Source organism: Paroedura picta, chromosome 3 (genome assembly GCF_049243985.1).
Source record: "Paroedura picta isolate Pp20150507F chromosome 3, Ppicta_v3.0, whole genome shotgun sequence".
Classification (NCBI taxonomy): Eukaryota; Metazoa; Chordata; class Lepidosauria; order Squamata; family Gekkonidae; genus Paroedura; species Paroedura picta.
In genome coordinates, this window is record NC_135371.1 from 95,858,112 (window position 1) to 95,885,734 (window position 27,623).

Below are 27,623 nucleotides of genomic sequence, written 5' to 3' on the forward strand. Positions count from 1 at the left end.
CAGACTTCATATTTGAGCATACTCAATAACTATCTGTGACCTCAGTCAACATCACCGTTAGCTAAATAATAATTAACTAAAATTAATTATCAACATATTAAGTTTTATTAACAGTAAATTATAAATCCTTTGTATTCAATTCACAAGCAAAAGAATGAAAAGCCACTGAGTTACCATGTTAACAGTTCTAAAACTTTGCAACTATATTCTTAAATGTTTATAAAATGTTAAGCATTTGACAGGGCATGGTCAAATTATTTTGAAACAACCAAACTGGCACCACCCTGCACCTGTCCTAAGAAATTAACTGGGAGACAGAAAAATAACTTACTTTTAGAATTTCATCCACACTGCTCATGTCACCAGATGCAGTTGCCTATAAATCAAGATTCAGAATGAGCTTTTTGATTTGCACTGTCATGCTGGTTTGAGGTTCAAATTCAGGATTTTCCATGTAACGCTAGTGCTCCAAAGAGCAGAATGACTTAAAGTGGAATCTTAAGAACACTTTCCTAGGGCAAGCCCCACTGACCTGACTAGGATTCTGACCTCTCTTAGAACCACAGGGAAACATGTTAGAAGCCAAATGGCCATCGTGCACTACTGCATAGGAACATTTCAGCTCCACCCTCCCAGTAGTAGTTCCCAATGCTTCCCTCAAAATCTCTCTACATAATTAGCAGCAAACAGAAGCATGACTCTATGTGCAAGGTAGTTTATCTGGATCCTGCCCTTAGAGTTACAGCTGTCATATCATAAGGCTATCAAATTGAAATGTCACAACATACTTTCAATTATTCCCTCTCTACCTGGTGAAATTCAAAATGTACAGGTTTTTTTTAGAAATGTAACTTGAAACAAATTATCCCATTTTAAAATTCTGAAGTTATTGCATTTTTAAATGTGGAAAAGTAACATAATAAAATTTGTTGGTTGTCCTTGTATAAAGTACGCCATGATTGTCTATGTCGCTTTTCTAAACCACCCCTGAAATATTTGAATGGAATCAAGTTTTTATAACCATTTGATTCAGAGCCATTTTCACTTTACAAAGCAAGGGCCATATAGCCTAAGAAGAGCTATTTCATTCAACTTGCCAATGTGAATATTGTTTCAGGTTTGATGGGAGAACACAACACATTCATTTTCTGTGCTACCAGTAGACCCAAATATTTGCTCAGTGCAGGAAGCTGCACAACAGATGCAAACTGCAATATCTTGACATATAAGGCCCAAGATCTCACTAGTGTATACTGCCTTTTCTTTTTAGTCAGTCAGTAACCCTTTATTGGCATAAAATATGTATAAAACATATAGAAATATGGCTTAAAATTTAAACGAAATAATAAAATGGGCCATGGGGTTACATAACCGAATAGATCTTAAAATGATAAAATACAAAATAGGCAGCATATTATAAAAGCATCTTAGTTAAGACTCTGGCGACTATACTAGTTACTTCTGGGTCTTTGTCAGAGAGCAGAAATTGCAAGGTCATAGACTTACTTACAGAAGGCTTGTTTCCCAGCAAAGCAACATAACTGTCATCCTGGCATTGCTCATATAAGGGGCAATCTAACAAAATGTGTGCGATAGAGTCAGGGCAGCCAGAACCCCATGGACAGAGTCTCACATGGTATGGGATACTGTTAAACCTTCCCTCTAAGACTTTTGAGGGGAAAGCATTCATTTGTGCCAGGAGAAAAGCTCTTCTCAGGGGTGGGACATCAAGAAGATGTAAATATGTAGCCATAAGATTTCTCTGCATAGTGATGCCAAAGAATGCTGCAGATCAGACTCGAGGCTGGGTAGGCAGCATGAGTTCCTGATGCTCATGGTCTAATATTCTCTGTTTAATAATTAGCACAGCATTTGTATCTAGAAGGCGTATGTAATTTTGTGCAAGGGCTCATGTGGCCTGACAAGCACTTAGATAACTTTTGGTTTTAAAATAATTTTATCATAGCAAAATTGAAGATTTTAATACCAAAAACAGTGCACATGGGAAACAGTTAAACACTGGAGCATTTATTCCAAAGGTAACGTGCTTTCTTACTCCAGAAGGTGATTTCAGCAGACGTCTCCATCTGTCACAACCCCTAAAGTATAATTTATTGGTGGAATAACTGAAATTGAGTTTCAGGGTACACTGAGCATGTTATGAAACTAGTAATGACTGGTTTGAGAAGGGCAGTTCATAAATAAATAAAACTAAAATAAAATAAAAGACAACTTACATCAAGAGGCTGAGAGGGAATTTTCAGCTTTGTTAAATGTGCTTTGCTACTAGGTTTCAGTTCATTTATATTGTTGCTATGAGTCTGGCTACTGTAGTGTTCAGAAGAAAGTTTTGGTTCCATGGACTCCTGACCATCCATGGGCCTTACATAGGCAGTGGGCTTCTGCAGCATTGTGTTATACTTAGACATAAGTGAAGGAGGGAAAGACTGGCTAGAATGCTGGCCACTAGAAAATGAAGGTACACGGGATGGTGACTCCCAGTTGGCATCTGGGTCTCGTGGAGATTTAGAACGCTGATGCTCCTTGCTGTGGTGATCATTTCCATGAGATCTGGAATGGCTGGGATTCACAGAAGAAACAGCAGATGGTTTTCCAGGGCTGGAAGAACGAGACTTTGAATGTTCTGATCCATGCTGGGTTTTTTTCCGGCTACTGGTGCTCCCACTACTGCTATATGAATCACGGTCATGTCTCTGCCCACTACTGCTAGTGCTACTGCCACTGCTGCGCTGGCTGCCATGTCCACTCTGTAAACCTGAAGAACGCTTCTGTGACTGGGAAGAAGTGCTAGGCGCTGGACCTACAGGCGTCCATTTGCTGCTCTGATGAGAGCTAGTACTATGTCTCTGTTCACCAAAGAAATTTTGGGATGATTTTTCATCTGGTGCTGATGGTACTGTTGGTTTGGGAAATCCAACAAGTTTCTGGAGAGACCGGTCACCTATGAGATCATTCATTTCATCATAGTTTCCAAGCATGCTTTGGATACGGCTAGACAATTTATCTTCTTTGCTGGTCTGTGTAAGTAATAAAAAACACAATGGAAAAGCACATTAAAATTAAGATACACTGATAAATACCTCCAAGTCATTATACAACTCAGGTTTAAGGCAAATTAATTTCTGAATGCTAAATATTTACATGTTTTTTCCAATCACTTAGTTGTTCTTTACATACATTTTCAGCAACCACTGCAGTCATCCATAACAGAAATATATACTAGCTAACTAATGGTTTTATTAGAATTCATTTCACGACTAAAACACTTAAATGAAAATGAAGCTATACAGCTTCACTAATTAACCTATACCGAAGACTAAGGCTGAGTTACAAATAAATCATTGGGCAGTCAACAAGGTTCTGGGACTTGGGTCTCTTAAAAGATCTGTCATTAATAGGTTACATCTGCCTTTTCCTTGCATCATATTTTAAGAAAAAGAAACGGAACCATTTTTTATTTGCAGTTAAACTACTACGCCTTGCCTTCTAACAGTAAAAAATCTTAGTCATGGAATCTGTCAGTGTCCAGCTGAAAATAATGTCAATGGGTCATCTGTATTAATGAAAACATGCTTTTGCTTATGTGTAGATATGGGCACAAACTGGTTCATGAGTCAAAATTCAGCATGAACTTGGCCAGGTTCATAGCCCCTGAACTGATGTTTGGGGAAGGTGTCTTCCCCAAACATTTACTGGACTTTTGTCCAATTCAGTTTGACTGTTTGGACCATGTAAACCTAACAGGGTGGGCTTACCCATCAGTTGTTAGGTTTAAATGGATGGCGGTTTTGCTCCCCTTCACTTCAAGGGTGTGTGGGGGGAAGCAAACTTGACCAGTGAAAAGACTGGCAGTCATTTCAGCCTAGCAGCTTGGTCAGTCCACTTGTCAACTGTAACTTGTCAATTACTGTAAACAATTTAACCTGTCCATTTTGCTCCCTGCTCCACTTCCAAGTGGGGGAAGCAAAACAGCTGTTGGGAAAACCCACCCCGCTGTTAGGATGATATGACTGCAAGCTATTTAAACTTAACACTGGGACGGTGGTCCCTGCAGCTCAGGTGTTTGCAAACTCCTACTTTCTGCTCCCTGCAAAAAGCCACAGGGAACAGAAAGCATGGGTTTAAATCTTAAATGGCCATGAACCAAACAGCAAAAATGTGGTTCAAGCCCATCCCTAATTATAATGCCAAATATTCCATATTACACTCATGATAAAAAGGTTAAAGATAACATTTTTTCTAGCAATAATTTGTTGCTTATTAAATTGTAAATCATACTATACAAGGGTTACTTTCCTTTAACATGCTCAAACTTAGATTAAGTAATGTCTTCTCTTCTGATGTCACAATTTTAAAAACTAGAAGTAGTAGCTATGTCTTATACAGCAACAGCATTTTACATACAAGAAATAAAAAAGAACAACAGTTGGTTTTTATACCCTGCTTTTCATTGCCTGAAGGAGTCTCAAAGCGACTTCCACTCGCCTTTCCTTCCACTCCCTACAACAGACATCCTGTGAGGTAGGTGAGGGTGACAAAGCTCTGACAGGGCTGCTCTGTGAGAACAGCACTATCAGGGTTGTGATGAGCCCAAGGCCATCAAGATGGCTGCATGGGGAAGAGAGGGGAATCAAACATGGCTCGCCAGATTAGGAGCTGCCGCTCCTAACCACTACACCACGCTGGTTTTATTAATCGTTCCAGTAATGTGCAAGTAAGGATCAATTTTCTGTTTAAAAACAAACAAACAACCAGACTGGATCTCTGTCATTACTGAATAAAAAGGCCAAGTGATAGTCAGCCACACTGCAGAACACTCTGTCTGAATATAGATGTGACTCACTGGGATAGATTATAGTTATAGGCCCAGAGATTACAGGTTCTAGATCCCTACTCTGCCATGAAGTTCACTGACTTAAGACAATCATGTTAATATGATGAGGCTAAACTGGGGGAGGTAGATAATCATATCTACCAACCTGTGCTCCTTCTTCAAAGAAAATTAGGACATAACACAATAGTAATAATAGTATATTTCCACAGACACTCAGGATTCCTGTGTTGAAATCTTTAAGCCATGCCATCCTAATGCCAAAATGAAACTTAAAGCATCATTCAAAAAATGATCACAGCAATTTCTTACATTGCAGGCTTCCCTAATACTCATACAAGAGTTTATTCTTTGAAAACTATGCAAGTTCCCAAAAACTGTCACACATATGTAGTCTTGTCTAATTTGGCTGTTTGTTGGTAGTTCTGACACTTCATCTACCTCTATCTACCTTTTATGCAAGCTTGTAATTCTTCAGTTTTAAAAACACAAGGAGCTGATTTTTTAAAAAATATTTTATCTAGCTTCTGCATTCCCCTTCATTTCTGTAGATTACTTAAAAAAATTGAGTGATACAAATACGATTCAAGAACTATTCTTTCCATTGACTATTAAAATAATGTGGTCTCTCATTGGATAGAGGAAAAAAGAAAGCCAGCCCTAAATTTTTGAGCACATCAATAGGGCACATCTGCAAGCTGAATTTGGACATATACCAGGACAGTTGTTTCAAATATCTGACACAGTTTTTTAAAGGGACAAAAAGGAAGAATTCTAGATGGGTGCATTCTCTCTCCTTTTCTCTCTCATGGATACACTTCTTTCACCCACTTCACCAGAGCTGAGAAAGATAGATATTAAGTGAGAAATTACATTGGAAGATCTCATTTTGTGGCCATCTAGGGGCTCTAGGTCCCCAGTGGACTTCTGGGGTAGAGTAGAAGCTGGCAAATGATAAAGTTGAGAATGGTGCAGGTGATTCGTATCTATTGTACAATGTAAACAAATGCACCTATGAAAGGATTCACTTTAGCTATGTTATTAGTAAGTACAAAAAAAACATTAATCCACCACAAAACATTCAGTCTATTCCTCATACATAACTGGTCAGCATGCCTCTTAAAACATGTCCCAAAATGATTGTTTCATGCTGTGTACAATAGAAAATTCAGAGCAATTAGCTGTCTAATTACTGTACTATGAAGCACACACAAATGAGGGGGAGTATCCAAGGTGAGGGAGTACTATGATGTCAGTGGGGTAAGAGTGAGATATAAAACAGATCCATGGACTGAAGTGAAGTTTCTGATTCTATGGTACTCAAGATGTGTCTAAGAGGTGAAAGAACTGGGGTAAAGTGGTTCCAAGCTGTATAATCTTTAGTTCCTGACCTTTGTACTATCTAGAATAGAGGTATTCAGGGATATATCTGCAGCCACTTCATAAACAAGGAGCCTGTACTAAAAAAACCCCAAAAAAACCCCCTAGGTCCAAGTTTATCAAATCAACCATTTTCTGTAACCCAGTCTCTTCCCGATCACTTTTAGTTTGGCTTCAATTTTAGTTATGACTACTACAATTAGACAATGCAGGATATCATTACCAATCACAATAAGCCTTTTAAAAACAAGAAGGAACCAGACACTAATATATCAAACCCTAACAATTATCTGTCTTCTATGGAATACAAACTACAAGATGACAAATGTTTATATCTTATATCACTCTTATATCTTAAATCACAAAGCAAAATCTCAGTGTCATCTCTGCAAATCATCTCTGCAAATAAAGTTCTATTGAGAGTTATTGTTTTATTTTAACACTTTACATATATACTGTTTAGTAGCTAACCAGTATCACATACAGATTATATGGGTATTAGGGTACTACTTACAGAAATTAGAACTTCAATATTTTCTTTTTAAAAAGACTGCTGATTTAATGAATCCAAAACCTCTATTAATCCCAGAACAGTCATAAAATTCTAGCAAATATTTCATCTCCAGTTATGGTAAAAACACTTAGAAACATATAACATTCTTGAGTTGATTATCATCAAGGGCAAAAATCTTAACCCCTCTCACTCTCAAGCCTTTTATGAACACCAAATTACATTAGCGGACTGTTATTCATATAGAAACATGGAAGCCTTGTGTAAAACATTTTCCAGAAATGTTTCAGAAGTACAAACTTCTTAGAGACAGATTTTTTAAAACCAAAAACCTTAAACCATCTTTTCTGAATCTTCGAAAAACCACTTGAACTTACAACTTTGTATGGTTCAGCAAAGAGAGGAGAGTTAGGTGGAAAGGCTTCTTCACCCTGTTGAATTTCTTGATTACGTCTCTCTCTTTCTTTAATACGCAGCGCATTCCGGTCTTCACGGTTCATGTTGCTATGAACAAAAATAATTTGATTACATCAAATGGGATGCCGTGAAGGTAAGCTACAAAGATTCTTCTTCTAGACACTATGCAAAGCATCTTAAGAATCCCACCTTCCCTTTAAAGACACTCTAATGAGCTTTCTTTAAAACATTGGAGCCTGGATGGCATTTACAGCACTGGTAATACTTATGCAAGTACTTCATATATTCTCCTAGGTCATGTGACCTGCATATTTAGAATAGGCTGATAGACAATATAACTAAGAAGCATTCTTCATAACTTAAAAACATCAAACTCTGCCTTCTCTTGGTACCAGTTATCACATTCAAACTACCTGCCACCATCCAATCTATGAGCCCATATGCTTATATTCAACAAATGGCATTACTTTCTACCTCATTTTTCTTTCTCTCTGTCCCTTGGTGTTCATCCTCTGTGGCATGTTTCTAGGCTTCTTAAAATGACACTTCTACTCTAACTGCATATTTCAGTAAACATCTCCAACATTACAGCAATATCACTCTCAAAATGCCAACACTTCCAGAACTCTGAGTCTTAAGAACATGGAAGAATGGGTCAACTGAATCCTGTCATAACAAGAGTTCTGTTTAATTTAAACTAGTGCTCCAAATATAAGCCCTAAATATACAAAAGATAAGATTCTCTTTAAACTGAAGAAAGCAGACAGACTACATTTTATCTGATATTAATGATGATGTTTGTGGATATCATGCATTAACTTATAATCACAATTTATACCACTAAAGAATACACAGAGAACACTAAATAACCAGAGAAAATCTTAATTACTTTCAGTATGCTTGCTTGCCAAATACTTATTCTTAATAAAATCCTTTTTTCAACAATTAATTTCTCTAAAATATATTTATTCTCTCCGAAGATTCTCTAGGACATTCTGCTAGGCTAGTATTGCCTTGCTATTCTGCTCCCCCCCCCCATTAGAAACAATGGAGGATGGGGGAACCTGTTTGGATGCTGATAAAATTGGAACCCTGGTGCAATCTTTTTGCAGCTTGGAGGTTATTTTGAGGAGGAGCTCCAGCAGCTACACTGCAAATTTAGTGCCTCTACCTCCCCACAGCTCACTGAATATATTCCAAGATGGATTTGCCATTATCTTTAATTGTCCCCAGGGTATAATGGACTTGGAAAAAATTCAGGATTTCCGAATACTAACTGAACCTGAAAACCATACTGGTATTGGTATTCAGGAATATCAGGAAAATACTGATTTTAGAGGGGCCCAATATACTAATTTTTAAAGCATTTTTTTCCTTGCAAACCCTACTAAAAACTGCTTCATAGCAGAAAATAAATGGCTCTGTCACAAAATGTAGGTGACAAATGACTTAAAATATTTCTCCCTGCTGCACAATGATTCTTTTGTAAGTTGCAGAGAGCTCTCCAACATTCAGCTCTGAACTGCATCTTATTCAAGACGTGTATCTGGTATTGGTTCAAAAAATCTGATTGTACACAAAGCCTTGAACAAAATTTTGAGCAACTTCAAATCAGAAAGTGACACCCAAATGACAACAGAATTTGGGGTTTCCAATAAACCATTTAAGAACTTCCTACACATTACTATGTATATTCATCATCAGGACATGCAATAGAAGAAAATTCACTCACTCCAATATTAGCCTTCAGTGTGCCTATCAAATACATTGCTACTTGAAACAAATCCAGAAGACAAAACGAATTTAGCAGGTTTTATTTACACCTGAGCGGACTAAATGGCAATGATTATTCACAAAATTAGGTGGTTTATAATAGAACCAAACTCTAAACTGTAATTATTTTAAAAAACAACATGAGAGGCACTTTTCATAAACTACTTGTCTTTAGGCATTGAAATGTGCTGGGGAATAGAATTATAACTAAAATAGCTATCGTGAGATTAGAACTATAATTAAAATGTTAGTCCTTGCAGATCATTAGTCTACCAAAGTGAGTACTATATGCTCTGGTAGGCAGCAACATCTCAGACTGAGGCCTTTCACATCACCTATGGCTTGATCCTGTTAGTTGGAGATGCTGGTGATGGAACCCTAGACCATTTGTATACAAAGGAGATGTTCTATCACTGAGTCATAACCCCTCTACAGAAATGAACAGACTAAGGAAACTCAGAAGCTGAGTGGATGTAGCACAAGGGAATTTAAAGGTAGAGACAATGCTAAGAGGACCAAGAACCCCATCCTTTTATCTCATTTTTTCTGTCTCCACCAACCTTTCCCCACCCTTTATCACCCTCTTAGTTTTATCATACTCCTCCTGTCCCTCTGCTGCCACTACCACCACCTCCTCCTGGGCTGACCCAGTAGTGGCTTCATTTTTGCCCTCGACACTTGCCTTTTTCCTCCCTTCCCCGTTGCTGCTCCAGTCACTGCCAGGCCTGTGGGCCTTTGCCTGCCTGGCTCACCTCCATGCCACCTCCTCCCTTTCCTCTGTAATTTCTATCAAGTGGAGGGGGAGAAAAGAGCAGTTGAGGCACTGCCACTGCCTTCTTCTCCTGGGCAAGGGGGAGCCTAGGAGGGAAGGAAGGTCAGGTTTCTTCCATGTGGTTGCCTGTTGAAACACAGACAATACACCTTTGTTTTGGAGGATTTAAAAAAACAACTTAAAACCCTTTCGGAAACTATCTCTAGCTGGCTTCATTCTATCAGGCTGTTTAAAAAGACACTTTAAAATGTGTTAACAGCAAACGGTCCTTTCATCCAGAAAAACCAAGGGAGAGACCACTGGACTTACTGAAGAGGGTCCTTCTTCCCTAGAATAAGGAGGACATCTGTAGAGCTGTAGAGCTGGGTTTTCTCTTCAGCTACTCAGGAAGGTAGGGGGGAAAAGGAAACACTCTCCTTCCACTTCTTGCCCTGCATGCTGTGTCTCCTTCACCAGTCGGGATACTTCAAAAGGTATGGATCTGTTTAAACTGTAACTATAACAAACCTTTCAGACTATTAAACCTTTCAGTTTAATAAGTAGTGAACCAGCTCTACAACTTTTTTTTTTGTGAAAACAGGAAACAAAGGTACAAGTAAGAAGGAGGACAGATTAATGACCTTATAGTACTTGTTTTCTGTGCCTATTGCATTCTTACTCAGCATGATCTACTGGACCCAATAATCTGCTTGGAGGGCCAGATGTCCTCCTTATTTCAGGGGAGAAGGACCCTCTTCAGTAAGTCCAGTGGTCATTCTCCCCCTGGAATGGAAGACATCTGTAGAGCTGAGTCCTTCAAGAGCCTTTTGGGACCTGGGTGGGTTTTGGGACCTGATTAATGGTTCCAGTACATGTTGCAGTACTCGCCTGCCATAAAGCTGCATGGGCAGAGATGGATTGGTCAATTTTGTAGTGCCTCATAAAGGTAGCTACCAAGGCCCAGGTTGCTTCTTTACACACTTCGGAGATGGATGCCCTGTTTGCCGCATTAGTAGAGGCGCTCCTAATGGAGTGTGCAGTGATCCCTGAAGGAGCCGGCACCCCCAGCAACTTGTATGCCTCTGCTATACATATGCACAAGGACTTACTATGAACTTTTGGAGGAGCTTTTGCAGCTGCTCCTTTTAGGAAGTGTACAATGTGAGGATGCTGTGTGATCTGAAGTTCCTCCATATGTGGGCAGACAGTGGCAATGGCTGCTATCTGACTCGGTAGAGTCACTGGCTTTAGCCCTTGATCTACACCGTCCCATAGGAAGTTCATCACAGTGTTTACTGAAGGATGTAAGAAGTCTACCTTCTTTCTTCTTCCCCATCTCATGAAGGCTTTCCAGGTCATGTTGTACAACTGAGAAGTAGAATCCTTACGAGAAACTAGGATGGAGTTTATTACTTGCTCTGAATAACCAGTTTCTCCTTTCAATTTCCAGACAGCTAAGCTCATCCAGTCTGGATTTGAATGTCAAATGGGTCCTTGGACTAGTAGGCCTGAAATACGTGGAAGTGACAGGTGTGATTCCACTGAAAGGTGGAGTATTGTGAAGAACCAAGATCCCCTTGGCCAGTATGGAGAGACAAGAAGTACAGTTGCTTTTTGTTGGGCTATCTTGCATAATAATCTTGGGGTTATTGGCATTGGTCGAAATGCATATAGTAGGCTGGATGGCCAACCTGATAGGAGGGCATCTGTTGCTTCTGCTTTTGGATGGTGAAATCTTAACATGGACTTTGTCAATTTGTTGTTCTCTGCAGATGCCACGAGGTCTATAACTAGTGTTCCAAATCTGCCTGAAAACGTCTTCCTTCAATGATCATTCTCCCTCCTGGATGGTCTTCGAAGTTGGCCAGTCTGCCTGAACGTTTAGGTTTCTTTTGATGTGTGCTGCATGTATTGACAACAGGTTTTGTTCTAACCAGACAATAATCCTGGTAACCTTCTTTAGAAGTCCCTTTAACTGAGATTCCCCCTGTCTGTTCAGGAACATTCTCACAGCTATGTTGTCCGTTCTTAACAAAACCTGCTCCATTTGATCTGGGATTTGAAGTACATGAGTGCCAGGAATATCGTCCTCACTTCCAGAATATTTATTGGTAGTGCTGTTTCCTGAATGGACCAAGTGCCTTGTGCAGACAAATGGTTGAGGACAGCCCCCCAGCCTCTCAGACTGGTGTCTGTGAAGATCTGTATCTGATATATGATCGCATAAAACCTCCCATGGGATAAGCTGATTGTCTTGCATCACCAGGTGGAGCTCTGCTTTACCACACCAATCAATCTTTGTGGGATGTAACTAGGTGCTTTGAATAGCACCAGATGACCTCCCACTATCAACATGGAGTCATGCTCTTGTTTGACTGTTACCTTCTCTCTCATTTCTGCCATAACAGGCTCCTGACCCACTGGATGGTCTGAAGATGGCTGTTGTCCCATTGCTGTCCCCTCTAAAACTGAGACCGTGAACCCATGTGATTTTCTTGTCAAATTCATTGTTGTGTACCCTGGGTACGAAAGGACCCTTGGTGGGACAGCCTGTCATCTATGCTCCACCTAATGTACCTGGGCACTATCCTTCTCTTGCCTTTGATCTCGATCAATATGCGCTCCAAAGCATCCCTGAACAGATGATCACGTTGAAAGGAATTTGCAGCTACTAATGATTTAGAGCAATTGTCAGCAAACCAGGCTTTCAGCCAGAGAAGCCTTCCTGCTGCAGCTGTGGAAGCCATGGCCCCTTGAATTAAAGGTGATACTGTCCAGGGCTGCATCTGTGGAAAAGGAAACTGTTTTTTAAAGTCTATTTTCCTCTTCAAGGAGCCTTGTTGTTGGCTGGTATCAGTTGAACCAATTTTCTTGCCCAAACGATGGAGGCACATGATAAGATGGAGGTTATAGTTACTGCCCTTACCATCATGGCCATTGCCTTGTGTGCTCTATGAAGTTTTATCTCTGTCTTCCTGTCTACTGGGTTTCTAATGTTTCCTTCCCTGTTTTTGGAGACCACCTCTGGGAAGTAGATAACCACTACTGCTGCACTGACCGATGAAACCTGGAGTATCTCCTCCCTGTATGAATGGAGATTATAAAGCTTTTTAATAAATGAAGAAAATTGTTAAACAATGTTTTTTTCCACTCTGCTCTCATCTTTTTTCCTAAAAATAGTGGCAGTGGAAATAGTTTGGGAACTGTTTCAGTTGTAGGGGAAAACTTCTCTGCCCCTCAGGCAGCTTTACTCTTTTTGGCAGGGAATTCCTGAGGGTCTGGCTCTTCAGACTGCTTTAAGTTAACTGTAGCCATATCTCTGGCAAGTAGGTATTGGTAATCTTCTTGCTTGAAAAATCTAGAAGCCTGCACCTCCTCAGTAATCTCTTCATCTGAAGGAAATTCTCCATCATCTTTAACATTTTGTTCACTGTCAAGTAGACATAGTATAAAAGATAAAGGTATCCCCTGTGAAAGCACCGAGTCATGTCTGACCCTTGGGGTGACTCCCTCCAGCGTTTTCATGGCAGACTCAATATGGGGTGGTTTGCCAGTGCCTTCTCCAGTCATTGCCGTTTTACCCCCCAGCAACCTGGGTACTCATTTTACCGACCTCGGAAGGATGGAAGGCTGAGTCAACCTTGAGCCGGCTGCTGGGATTGAACTCCCAACATCATGGACAGACAGCATCAGACAGCATTTCTGCCGCTTACCACTCTGCGCCACAAGACTGAGGCACAATTTCTCCCTTTTCTGGCTACTTTGGTCAGCCAGTTCTGAGTATGTTCTGGAATATTTTCCTCTTGATCATCATACCTGTAAGAATAGGTAGAATGGCGAGGGGAATAGGCACTCTCAGATAAAGTTGGTGACAAAAGGAAACAAGCTCTTCTCTCATAGCTTTGAGAAAGAATCTCAACATTTCATCACTAATATGGTTTTTCCCCTTTGCACTCATGTGACCTCCCTTCTGGAGCGTCCATGTTGTCCTTGGAAACATCAGCATATCTGGAAGCTGAATTTTGCTCAGCTACTGGTGCCTGTTCTGATGGATGGGCTGCTAAGCTTGCCAAATGGCTGCCAGGCTGGATGGGCTGTGAACTAGGAGCCCTCTGCAGTGTACTGCCTGTGCCTCTGGCTGTTTTGCTGTCCACCACCATTTTGTCATGGGCTCTCTTAATCTTGGTTGGAGCAGCCTGTTGCAGGGCAGCACTCACCAGCACGATTGCCTCTAAATCCGAGGCCCCCAAGGGGACCTCGAGATTTTTTTCAAGAGGAAATCTTCAGGCTCTGAATGCCAGGCTATTTAGAGCAGACTGCCCTATGCCCACTAGTTGTCTATGGGAATAAAATGTCCTGTGACTTTCAACTGCGCTTTAAAAGAATAGGGAAAGGCACAGAAAAAGGAAAGTTTTAATCTGTAGAATGAAGGTCTAGCTAAACTGCACTCCCTATCTGAAGTGGGAGAAAGACTGGTGAAGGAGATACAACATGCAGGACAGAAAGTGGAAGGAGGGCATTTCCTTTATTTCTCCTGCCTCCCTGAATAGCTGAAGAGATAACCCAGCTCTATAGATGTCCTCCATTCCATGGGATGAACTAGATGTGACTAGTAGTAGGATGATCAATTCCAGTTAATATGGAATTGTGTGTGTGTGTGTGTGTGTATATATATGTATATATGTGTATATATATATATATATATAAACATTTATTGGGTGATATGACCGTGTATGGCCACGTTAACCCACCTCCCCCTCCCAAAATGGCCAATGATGGGCCTGGAGATGGTGAGGTGGGGAGGGGCCCCTGGTGGCCATGTACCAACCATGTTCTGCATGACTGCACCACTCCTGGGGTTTCTCAAAGCCTAAAGAAAGTTTCAGGATTCTCTCAACTGGATAAAAGTTGAGAAAGGCTGTGTTAGAGGAACTAGCAGCCATTCCTGAGTGGAGTGGTAAGATACAGGCCATCATAGGTAAATCTTTTACCTACTTTGGTCAGGTTATCAAAAGCACAACACTCAAAATTCCAATGCTAATATTATTTACCTACAAGAGTAATGCTAGAAATTCTTGATCTTTTCATTCTGAGAACTTACACAATAACTGTGGTACATTGAAGTTTCTTTTGTGTACTCCATCATAAAGCTCACTTATGTTAGATGTAGTTACATACTCAAACAATTAACAGCAAGCTACAGTGATCGTATACTTATCAAGAAACAAGTTCTACAATTTTAAAAAATGTATAATTTATCTTGGAACATTCAGCATTTGGTTCTTTCCATTACCTCCAATCACATAAACAAGTATCTGATACCTTAAGGTTCTCTTATCTTCATATGACAAAATACAGCACAAACCAGGAGGAACATACATTCTCTGCTTTTTCACAGAGCTGAGGGAATCAAGATCAAACTCCATTCTTGGACTTTTCCATACCATTATATTGCCTCCAACTTACTCTTATAACACAAGTTATAAGAGTTCTACATTCTGTAACTCCCTTGGTTATAGCACTGCTGAAACCTTTAGGGAGTACTGAACTCATGCAAATACACTTCTGAGTATCATGTACCATGGCCAGAAGGTGCATACAAACATTTAAACTTTCAATATCAATTGCTTTCAAACAATCTCCTTGAAAAGAAATCACCACTTCAGTGGTTTAGGGTTTCTGGTCAGATGATTTAAAAATTCAGTATCAGAAATACTATGTAAATACTGAAGTAGTGCTATTCCACAAACTTAGGTTTCAACAACCCTTTGGATTAAAAAAAAAGCTCAGGCTTTGTTGCTGAATAGCTAATGCAAGTATATTAGCATAATGAGATAATTTAGAAGTCCTGAGTGAAAGTGCTGGGTAAACTATACCAGTTCTTAGTTTCTGGCAGGGATTACACCTGCTTTTATAAAGAGTTTTGTCCATCTCTCTAAAAAAAAAAAACCTCTCCGCTTATTTTGCTATGATCACAAAAGCTTGTAAATTAATTTTGGAGGAGTTACTATTTGGAATAAGAAACTGGGAAAAACAGTAATTGTTTGCCAAAGATACCAAATTATAGTCATGCTGTTGCAGGGATTGCTAATCATGTCAGTTCAATTTTCTGGAAATAGGTTTCAAAACAGAGGAGTTCACAGATCAGTGCTCTCTAGGTCTTCATCAAGGTGCAAAGTGCACTGTGATTCTTATTAAAGGTCAACAGAAAACACTAAGACATTTTAACATATTTATTTATTTATAATTGGATTTATATCCCACCACTCCTGGAATGCTCATGGCAGCTAACAATAAAAGAATCTCCCAATCATAACCCCATACAATAAAAATCAATACAACAGAGGCAATGGACTAAAATCCCCTCCCAACCCTGCTCCAAGGAGACACATAACACATAGGGGAGGGGTTTATAGGGAGAAGTGTAGATCTTAGGCCAACAACCAACAACATCTGCAGGGCCCCTGCTCCCTCCCTCCCAGAAATCCATCAACACATTCTGCTCCTGGACCTGTTTATACTGTTGTACTATTACCACTGTTACAATTATAAGTTAGTAGTATTAATGTTGTGGTTATTTATTTGTTATGGATTGTTTCCTGTATAGTTTCTACACTGTATGTAAACCACCCTGAGCATCCGGGAAGGGCGGTATAAAAATAAAATAAAATAAAATAAGGGCCCTGCAGGAACACAGGGTCTGCAAGATGGAGCTGTGTTGCCAGGCTTATGACTGAGACCTATAAAGAACTTTATAATTTGCTGACTTTCCTGTCTACAAGCAATCCAACTAAATGTTATCTAAATGAATCTATTATTCTTCACACTTTTTTCACTTGGGGAAGGAGGTGGTTGGAAACTGATTTGGATATTTTAGATTTCATTTAAAAATATAAAACCTAATATTTAATGTTTTATTCTTATGCATGTTAATCCTTTGTAAACTGCCTTGAGCCTTCAGGGGATAAAGCAATAAATAAGATTACCACTATAACTGATTAAAGTCAAATGTTAATATTAAGTTTGTATTATGCCATATATTTCAACAATGTTTTACATAAATATACCTTTCACTGTGCTCTAAATCTCTCACCCCATGAAAAACAACGTTTCAAAGTATGGTTTCAAGGATTTTGGTCTTTTTATTTAAACTTTTCACAGCTTTTAATAAATGATTATAATCATTATAAACTTCCTATATATGTATTATTGGGTAGATAACAGCCTCCTTAGTAGGAAAGTGACTAATTTTTTTAAAAAGATAGTTGTGCACAATACTGCCAACACTAAATTTATGTCACAGTGGGGAAACAATTTAACAATCAGTTGCTAAACTCTTATTATAATCTGATTAATCAGGTTGGGAACACAATGTTTCCGTTACTCTCCAAGTCCACCACAATACTTTTTTTTTTCAAACAAGTGTAACAGAGAACTCTAGTTGTAACAAATTCACATGCTGGGCAACAATCAGTCATGTTCCATAAAGACAACTGAAATGATAATAATTAAAGCTCTGGATGGGAAAAACCCAACCATTTTTGTAACTGCACTAGAAAATACTTTCTGGAATTTTATCAAAATGCTAGGTTTTATTATTTCAGTCTTACAAGTTTACTAGGTAGCACTCACAAACAGCTATGGTGGTTATTTGTTACTTTTTAAAAGACAAGGCATTTTTGGAAGCTTTTCAGCCTGGAATTACACACTGCAGCAAATGGCTATTTACAATATATACTCACTAGTAATCAAGCCCGCTGCAGGGGAATGCAGCGGGCGCTAGGTCCTGACCTCAGTCGGCGGCGGCGGCGGGCTGGTTGGCGGCGGGCTGGTGGGCGGCGGGCTGATGCGGCGAGAGGCGCTTCGCGCCTCTCGCCGCGTCAGCCCGCCAGGCAGGGAACCCCTGGCAGCCGCGCTTCGTGCGACTGCCGGGGGCTCCCTGGGTCGGCGGCCTGACGCGGCGAGAGGCGCTTCGCGCCTCTCGCCACATCAGGCTGGGAGGAACTGCGAGCCGCGCTGTGTGCGGCTCACAGTCCCTGGAGCTGGGAATCGGGGGCTCCCTGGGTCGGCGGCCTGACGGTGTCAGGCCGGGAGGAACTTCCTGGAGCTGGGAATCGGAGGGACCAATCGGCAGGCGCTTCGCGCCTGCCGATTGGTCCCTCCGATTGTCTGTCGTGAGGAAGGGTCCAATCCGGACCCTTCCTCATCACGGACTAATCCCACCTCTACCCCCCTTACCGAATTATATAGTCCGTGGCGCCCGTGGCGCCACGGGCGGTTTAAAGATTTGTATATCAAAAAGCAAACCTAGCCATATACCTGAATATACTTGTATTTTTAATATATTAAAATTACTTTTCTAAGTTTCCCTTCCTGGCAAGCAAACTGCAAACATACAGTTTTGTTTTTATTTTCTGTATTGTATTTGTGAAGTTACTTTCAATCCATTATAATTAATCCATACAAATGCCAAAAATATAGGCTCACAACCCTATGAAGATTCTTTCAATACTGATGGCTGCAAAAGGACCAAGACAGTCATAGAAACATAGAGTTGGAAGGGTCATACAGGCCATCTAGTCCAACCCCCTGTTCTACGCAGGATCAGCCCTAAGCATCCTAAAGCATCCAAGAAAAGTGTGCATCCAACCTTTTCTAGAAGACTGCCAGTGAGGGGGAGCTCACCACCTCCTTAGGCAGTCTATTCCACTGCTGAACTACTCTGACTGTGAAAAAATTTTTCTTGATATCTAGCCTATATCGTTGTACTACGTCCTTCTTGAAGTGAGGCCTACAGAACTGCACACAGTACTCCAGGTGTGGTCTGACCAGTGCCATATACAATGGGACTATGACATCTTGTGATTTTGATACAGCCCAAAATGGCATTCGCCTTTTTTACCGCTGCATCACACTGTCTGCTCATGTTTAGTTTACAATCCACAAGTACCCCAAGGTCTCGTTCACACAGTGTTACCTAGAAGCGTATCCCCCATCCAGTAGGCATGCTTTTCATTTTTCTGACCCAGATGCAGAACTTTACACCTATCTTTATTAAATTGCATCTTGTTCTCATTCGCCTATTTTTCCATTGTGTTCAGATCTCGTTGAACTCTGTTCTTCCAGAGTATTTGCCAGTCCTCCCAATTTGGTGTCATCTGCAAACTTGATGAGTAGTCCCTCCACCCCCTCATCTAGATCATTAATAAATATGTTAAAAAGTACCGGGCCGAGCACCGAGCCCTGAGGTACCCCGCTACTCATCTCCCTCCAGTCTGATGAAACACCATTGGCAACAACTCTTTGAGTGCAGTTCTCTAACCAATTCCCTACCCACCTAACTATCTGAAAATCCAGATTGCAGTCCTTCAATTTATCTATCAGAACATCATGGGGAACCTTATCAAAACCTTATCAAAAGCTTTACTAAAATCCAAGTAAACGACATCAACTGAATTTCCACGATCCAGCAAACCTGTTACTTGGTCAAAAAAGGAAACCAGGTTGGTCTGACAGGACCTGTTGGAGACAAATCCATGCTGACTTCCTTGGATCACCAAATTGTCCTCCAGATGTTTGCAGATCACTCCCTTTAATATCTGCACCATTATCTTCCCCACAACAGAGGTTAGACTCACTGGTCTGTAGTTTCCCAGTTCATCTTTCCTCCCTTTTTTGAAGATCGGAATAACATTTGCTCTCTTCCAGTCCGCCGGGACATCTCCAGTCCTTAAAGAGGTCCCGAAGATGATGGACAAGGGTTCTGCAAGTTCTCCGGAAAGTTCTTTGAGCACTCTCGGGTGCATTTCATCCGGCCCAGGGGATCTGAACTCATCCAATGCAGCTAAATGCCTCTCGACAACCTCTCTATCCATGTCAACCTGCCACCCAGACACTATCCTTTGGCTACTTCTATCTCTAGATGTGCCTAAACCCTCTGACCTGTGGGAAAAAACAGATGTAAAATAGGCACTAAGCCTTTCTGCTTTCTCTGCATCTTCCATTAGAGTTTGTCCATCTGCACCCAACAGTGGGCCTATTGCCTCCTTTACTTTACGTTTGCTTCTCACATAACTGAAAAATCTTTTCTTGTTACAATGGGCTTCCCTGGCCAATCTTAGCTCACTCTCAGCTTTGGCCTTTCTGATGATTGATCTACAGTGCCTAGTAACCTGTAGGCACTCTTCTTTAGAGCTCTGTCCTTCCCTCCATTTCCTGAACATTTTCCTTTTCTTTCTTAGTTCCTATTGAAGTTCTCTGTTCATCCAAATAGGCTTCTTAGAACTCCTGCAGTGTTTTCTTCTTTCTGGGATAGTCATTGATTGAGCATGCAATAGCTCTAGTTTGAGTAGTGTCCACCCTTCACATGCTCCTTTCCCTTCCAGCATTCTCGTCCATGGTATGACACTCATCATGTCTCTGAGTTTATTAAAGTTTGCCCGACGAAAATCCAACATCCGCGTCTGTCTACAAGCTTCCTTGCTTCCCCATCTCAAAAGGAATTCTATGAGGACATGGTCACTTCCCCCTAGGGTCTCCACCTCCTTCACCTCATCTACCAACTCTTGCCTGTTGGTCAGTATTAAGTCCAGTATGGCTGAACCTCTTGTGGGTTCATCTACCATTTGATAAATGAAATTGTCAGCCAGGCAGGTCAGAAACTTGCATGACTGAGGATATTTATGCAATTATCAAATCTGTGATCAGCACACTAGATACAATCAAAATTAAGGGTATCAATTCATTTTTAGGTAATGAAAAAGAGAAAAAAATCTGTTACCATTCATGTTAAAAACAAATGGAATGGGATTTATGATTTCACTTATTTTCACGTTCCGAGGAAAAGAATCAAAAGATGAAAGTGATATCTAACTTTCTCAGCCATCATAGAATCATAGAGTTGGAAGGGGCCATACAGGCCATATAGTCCAACCCCCTGCTCAACGCAGGATTAGCCCTAAGCATCCTAAAGCATCCAAGAAAAGTGTGTATCCAACCTTTGCTTGAAGACTGCCAGTGAGGCGGAGTTCACCACCTCCTTAGGCAGCCTATTCCACTGCTGAACTACTCTGTGAAAAATGTTTTCCTGATATCTAGCCTATATCATTGTACTTGAAGTTTAAACCTATTACTGCGTGTCCTCTCCTCTGCAGCCAACAGAAACAGCATCCTGCCCTCCGCCAAGTGACAACCTTTCAAATACTTAAAGAGGGCTATCATGTCCCCTCTCAACCTCCTTTTCTCCAGGCTGAACATTCCCAAGTCCCTCAACCTATCTTCATAGGGCTTGGTCCCTTGGCCCCAGATCATCTTCGTCGCTCTCCTCTGTATCTTTTCAATTTTATCTACGTCCTTCTTGAAGTGAGGCCTCCAGAACTGCACACAGTACTCCAGGTGTGGTCATACTTTAAACAGATCTTGCAACTGAAAAGAACTGTAAAATAAATTCAAGTGACAAGTGGATTCTTGCCCATTGTGTAGAAACACATCCTACCCTAGCCGATATAATAAATAATAAAATATGCAGGGGACCACTGGGGCCTCCCACCAACTCCTGGCCACCTTTCACTGCAGCCTAGAAGCTGGCATCACCCATGCCCAGGGTGCTTGGGGTAGAGGATGTGGCACCGAGGCTCACCATGCCAGCTGTCTGAATCTGAGCTTCAACCCTGTTCCTCAACCCAGCTCTCCCCGCGCTCCCATGGTGAGCACTACATGGAAGCTTCACAGCCCTGCCAGCCGCTTGTAAACAGGCCCGGGAGACAGCGTATTCACCCCCCAGCCAGCATCCATGCCACCTCTCCCATCCCGTTTACCCCCAGCAGACGCTGGCACCCCCCCCCCCGGCCAAGTGGTTCCAAGCTGAGCGGGGCAGAGGACAGCATGGCAAGCCCTGTTTTAAAGGTGTGCAACAAACCAGCACCTGCCCCCCTTCCAGCCACCACTCGCTGCTGGGATACCGGGGTGAGAGCCACTATGCCAGCACTGGCAGCTCATGAGGTGCTTTTAAAATGTCATTAACCCTGCTCTCCAACTGCAACCGCTGCCGGAAGGCTGGTCTTTGCCCCCTAGTTCCACATAATGGGTATGGTGTTGTGCTGAACAGGGCCTGCGCTGAGCCCTGCTCAGTCTGCCGTTTCTGCCCATCTGAAGGTAGCCCAGACGGCGTTCTTCCATCTGCACAAAGCACGGCTACTAGCACCCTACCCATCCCCGGAACACTTAGCCACAGTGATCCACGCAATGGTCACTTCCAGATTATACTTCTGTAACTCGCTCTAAGCCTCTTGTGGTGCAGAGTGGTAAGGCAGCCATCTGAAAGCTTTGCCCATGAGGCTGGGAGTTCAATCCCAGCAGCCGGCTCAAGGTTGACTCAGCCTTCCATCCTTCCGAGGTCGGTAAAATGAGTACCCAGCTTGCTGGGGGGTAAACGGTAATGACTGGGGAAGGCACTGGCAAACCACCCCGTATTGAGTCTGCCATGAAAACGCTAGAGAGCATCACCCCAAGGGTCAGACATGACTCGGTGCTTGCACAGGGGATACCTTTACCTTTACCTTTTTAACTCGCTCTAAGCAGGTCTACACTTGTCCCTGACTCGGAAATTAAAACTGGTACAGAATGCAGCTGCTTGGGTCCTCACTAAGTCACCTTGGAGTGCCTACATCCAGCCACTGGACCTGGGCACTCCAAAGGTGCATTGGTTGCTGGTCTGCTTCTGAATCAAGTTCAAGGTACGGTTTTTTACCCTTAAGGCTATACGTGGTCTGGGTCCTGCCTACCTGCAGGACTGCTTACCCCCTTATGTCCCCTGCAGGCCATCACACCCTGAGGGTATGAATCTATTGAGGATCCCAGATCCCAGGGAAGCACGCCTGGCCTCAACAAGGGCCAGGGTTTTTTCAGTCCTGGCCCCAGCCGGGTGGAATGAGCTCCCAGAAGAGCTCTCTGGGTTCTGCAGGGCCTGTAAAAAGGAGCTCTTCCACCAGGCTTTTGGTTGAGGCAGGGCTGAACACTGGGCTAATAAGATTGGGTCCTCCCCCGCCCATGCGGCATCTGGATCCCCCTGGCATCCACCATTGCCCCAGTTTTACATCTGATCAATACTGTTGGGAATGGGTGAATGGGAAATATTGATCTAGAAAGAGACTGTTGTGCTTGCCATCTTTGCTAATTTGAAATTTTAGTTATTGTATTTTATCGGCGAGATAGTAATCTTGCTATTTTATGTTTTTATCCTGTTGTGAATCGCCATGAGCCAGCTGGGCTGGGAATCGGCAGCACAGAAATTTAATAATAAATAAATCAAAAAATTATTTTAGATTATTCTCTAAACAGTGTTTCCAGCAATCATCACTGGCTTGGCGGGGGCACATAACGTCCATCTCTCAAAATTCTTTTTACCACAGTATCTATGGTTTGCAATACCTGCTATTTCACAAATGGTTGCAATTACATGACATGCACTTTTATTATAACCAGTGTAAATATTCTGCTGCTTTGGTCAGGCTAAATTATCTTTCCATGAGTATTATAGTACTGTAGAAGTCTTTTTGTGTTACACTTCTTCCTGGAATAATATACAGGGCTAAAAAACTACATGTGAAAAAGTCTTTGAAATAATCTGGAGAAAAATATCACCAGTTGCGAATTTTTGGCAAAACATATAGACAAGCAGCTCACCAACTTTGTCCTTGCACCTGTAAAACAATAAAAAGTGTCCACAAAGTGCATTCACACATAATCTTTTCTATTTACTGAAAAAAATTGTAACAAGCATCCAGTGAGTTTTCTCAAAGAATTCCATGAAGCACTGAAATGAAGTATTACAGGAGACACTAGGTTTGTACAAACAAGTCTCCCTAGAGAACCCTTGCCTTGTCATAAATGGATATGGGATGAGACAGCAATTAATAATGACAAATGTTTCCCTTTCCAGTTTACATCAACTTCCTAATATCTTGGGTTCGAAGTCTGGATATTCTGACAAGCTCACTTCTGCTGCCCTGAATGTGAATTTACCTGGAATTGGGCATAGGGTACTGAATATAATCTAGTACAGTTTGGCAATCTTTTGTCTCATGTTCATACCTGGCATATAGGTCCCATTTGGATAGTAAAGTCATTCAGTGCTTTGTACCTAGTTTTTCTTAAGGTTCTAAAAAATTACAGTTGAACTTCCTAGAAGGAGATACCTTCCTGAAGCTTGTATAGATATTAATTATTAATACCTTATTTTAGATACCACATTGTGGTATATTTCACAGATCAAGCTGCACTAGTTTTCATCTTTAAATGCTGTTAATATTACACAGAAAATTTGGCTGTGATTTCAGTGCTCAAGAGCTATCACACTTCAACATGCTAACACCTTTTCAGACCATCATAATGACAGAAAGTTGAGCTCAGATTTGAGTATGAAAATGTAGAATGCTCCTAACTGTATAGCCCAATTTGGATTCCAGTTCAGATACTGTACTGCAGGGGATTGCATCCCATCCAACTTGGAAAATCACTAAGAGAAAAGGTTGATGTAATCCAGTTTCCCAATTTGATACTCTACTGCAGGGGTAGTCAAACTGCGGCCCTACAGATGTCCATAGACTACAATTCCCATGAGCCCCTGCCAGCATTTGCAGGTCCATGGACATCTGGAGGGCCGCAGTTTGACTACCCCTGCTCTATTGTTTTTTTATGTAAACTGTATATCATAATGAAGCATACTGGTTTGTAATTTGCAAAGTTCCACACTTGGCAGAATTCTCTACCTTTCTAAACCTAAAGACTTCAATACACTTAGAAGGCTGAGACTCAATTAAAACTTTAAAACTTTTATGTAGCTTAAGAGTGTTTAATCCAAAACTTTTGATCACACAGCCCAAATGAATTTTCACATGGTTTTCACTATAATATGCAAGATCACTTACTTAAAAGCTAAGGCTAAAATTTGCATGCTAAGCATATCGATGTTAGTAAAACATGTACGTTTACCACTTGAAGGACCCAAAAGCAACCACATAATAATGCTATATATACATTTATGGTGCTTAACCTCAGAAGTCAGGCAAAGCAGGCTTCAACTCCATGCACTTGATATACGGTTCATGATTCAGAGATTGTAAACACAGGTTTTATTATAAATTCATCATATTTTAAATTATATTTTTAAATTTAGCTCTTTTAGATACATTTTCTATAACTGAAATTTTAATCAAAAATAATCTGATTAAATTTGGGGGACCACCCTACTATTACCCACCCAGCCAACCAGTTTATTGCAGCACATTCAGGGTTTATGTGGAAAGATTTTGTGAAACCTCCCCACTCCCAAACTCAACAGCCCTTAACTGAAATAGACCTACCATTCCAGCCACAAACCACTTCTTAAGATACATCTCATTAATTCCTTGCCACTCTGTATTCAACCCTGTCTGTTGTAATGTTTCTCTCAACTTGGGTACATCTATAAAAAAAGAACATCAAAGAAATAAAACAGAAGAGAAATACTTGTTGCAAGGAGAAAATGGAACAAAAGGGTTGTTGTGAGGAGAAAAATGAAAGAGAATAACGTAAGCTACTTTGGGTCCATGCTGCGGAGAAAGGCAGGTTGCAAGTGTAGTAAATAAATAAAAAATATAGCTGAAGATTGGGGGGGGGGGGCAAATAAAAGGTTGACTGGAGGTGGAAAGGAAAGAAGAAAGCAGGGAAAGCTGAGGGCATGAGGGATACCAACAGGAAAGCAGAAGGAAATAGTGTGGGGAAAGGGAAATGGGAGGAAAATCAGGTGTTGCTCGCAAGTCCTTTTGGGTTCTCCACCACACAACTAGGCCTCACCCAGCAGCTGGCATCATGCAACTTGGCCAGACTTTTTCCAGAGAGAGGCTGCCAGGGTATGGAAGAAGGGAAAACTGGAGAAGGGGGTTGGGGGAGGAGATAAAGATAGATTGGCTCACAGGTAGGAAGGAAGGGAGGAGGCAGGAAGAGGGAAGAGGCTTTCAGGGAACTGAAAGAGAAAACAGGAGGAATGAGATGCCTTCCATAAGCCTGCATATTGCAGGTCCCCTGCATATTGAACTATAATCTTTCAGCAGCAGGAAATCTGCTCAGAATCATCAGCACTATGTGAGTTATTGTCCACAACCAGAGGTAATCTAGTCACAGTAATCCACGCACTAATCACCTCCAGATTAGATTACTGCAATGCACTCTACATGGGGCTACCTTTGAAAAGAATATGAAAGCTTTAAAAGTTGCTAATTACTAACTGAGATGAGTTAAACATATTACCCCAGTGTTAAGAGATCTTTGTTGGTTTATTTATTTATTATTTATAATGTGATTTATAGTCCACCACTCCTGAACATGATGGCTCATGGCAGGTAACAAACATAAAACCCTACAATAAATATCATTAAACATCTGTAAACCGCCCGTGGCGCCACAGGCGCCACGGACTAAATAAAACAGTAAGGGGTTCTGGGGCAGGATGAGTCCGGGATGAGGAAGGGTCCACATTGGACCCTTCCTCATGACAGACAATTGGAGGGACCAATCGGCAGGCGCAAAGCGCCTGCCGATTGGTCCCTCCGATTCCCAGCCCCAGGAACTCAGCCCCAGTTGCTCCTGGCCTCCCAGCCCCAGTTGCTTCCCAGCCCCAGTTGCTCCTGGCCTGACGCAGCGAGAGGCGCTTCGCGCCTCTCGCCGTATCAGGCCGCCGCCTGGGGGAGCCCCCGGCAGTCGCGCAGAGCTTTGCGCGTCTCGCTGCGTCAGGCCGCCGCCGCAGCAACCCCAGGACTCCTGCAAGCCAGCAAAAAAGAACTGGCCAGGGAGCCGGGAGACGGCCAGGGAGCCACGAACCCGAGGGAGCCGCCGCCGGAATCACGCCGCCCCCGGGGAGCCGCCGCCCAAGTCACGCCGCCGCCGAGGGAACCGCCGCCCGAGGAAGCCGCTGCCGAGGGAGCCGCTGCTGCCTGAGTCACGCCGCCGCCCGAGGGAGCGCCGCGCGACTGCCGGGGGCTCCCTAGCCGGCAGCCTGATGTCAGGCCACCAGCCGTAGGAGCCTCCGCCCGAATCACGCCGCCGCCTGACTCGAACCGCTGCCGAGGGAGCCGCCGCGCCGCCGAGAAGCCGCAGAAGAACAAAAAAACCCCAGGAGCAGCCTCTCGCCGCTTCAAGCCGCCGCGCCGCCGAGAAGCCGCAGAAGAACAAAAAAACCCCAGGAGCAGCCTCTCGCTGCTTGAAGCCGCCACCCTGGGAGCCCCGGCAGCCGCGCACAACGCGGCTGCTGGGGGCTCCCTGCCCTCATGGCCCCAGAACACAATGGAGCCGCCGGGAAAGCCGCAGAAGAACAAAAAAACGCAAAGGACCCGCCGCAGCCCAGCGCACCACGCCTGGGACTCCCCGGCAAAAAACACGAGACGCCGAGGAGCCGCCGCCCACCTCCTCTTTCAGGTAGCCTGTCCCTCGCTCTGGTCCCCGCCTGCTAGCGCCCATTGTCTTCTTAATACAATGAGCTTTTTTACTAGTAAAATAATAAAACAATAAAACCAACAGCCTTATGAGTTATTCATGAGACCAAATCAAAGAGATTGGTATGAACAAACATGGTCCAGGACCAGATAATTAAAGGACTGCCTTCTCTTGTACTGCATTGCTCTGCCTGGGTGAAAAGATCTTCATTGCAGGCTCTCCTTTATGTAAAGTATAATAATATATGAAGGGCTGCCTGAGACAGAAAGCCTTGTCCCTGGAATGCACTTTGCTGAAGGTTCACATGGCTGCTTGTTGGAAGCTGGTGGATTGCCGCAAGCAGGGGGAAGGAAGTACAATTGCCCTTCCTGTCTGTTCCATCAGCAGAGATCATTGTGCTGACAGCAAAGTTCTGCTGATGCAAAAGGGAAAAGGGAATGATTTTACACCTGCTCCTTGCAGCACACCAA

General features: G+C 42.3%; 1 protein-coding gene across 3 annotated transcripts in view; it reads right to left on the reverse strand.

Annotated features, from left to right (window-relative positions):
- Positions 1-27,623, reverse strand: part of AFF4 (ALF transcription elongation factor 4) — an 80,336-nt gene that overhangs the window by 40,283 nt on the left and 12,430 nt on the right. For 2 of the 3 annotated variants that reach the window (XM_077326923.1, XM_077326922.1), the window contains exons 2-5: positions 25,047-25,147; positions 7,121-7,247; positions 2,238-3,038; positions 332-376 (exon numbers count right to left, since the gene is read on the reverse strand). In XM_077326923.1, coding sequence (XP_077183038.1) covers positions 332-376; positions 2,238-3,038; positions 7,121-7,247; positions 25,047-25,084 — 1,011 coding nt within the window. In that variant the 5' untranslated portion in view covers positions 25,085-25,147. The remainder of the gene's footprint in view (positions 1-331; positions 377-2,237; positions 3,039-7,120; positions 7,248-25,046; positions 25,148-27,623) is intronic. The other variant, XM_077326924.1, reaches the window with a different exon arrangement.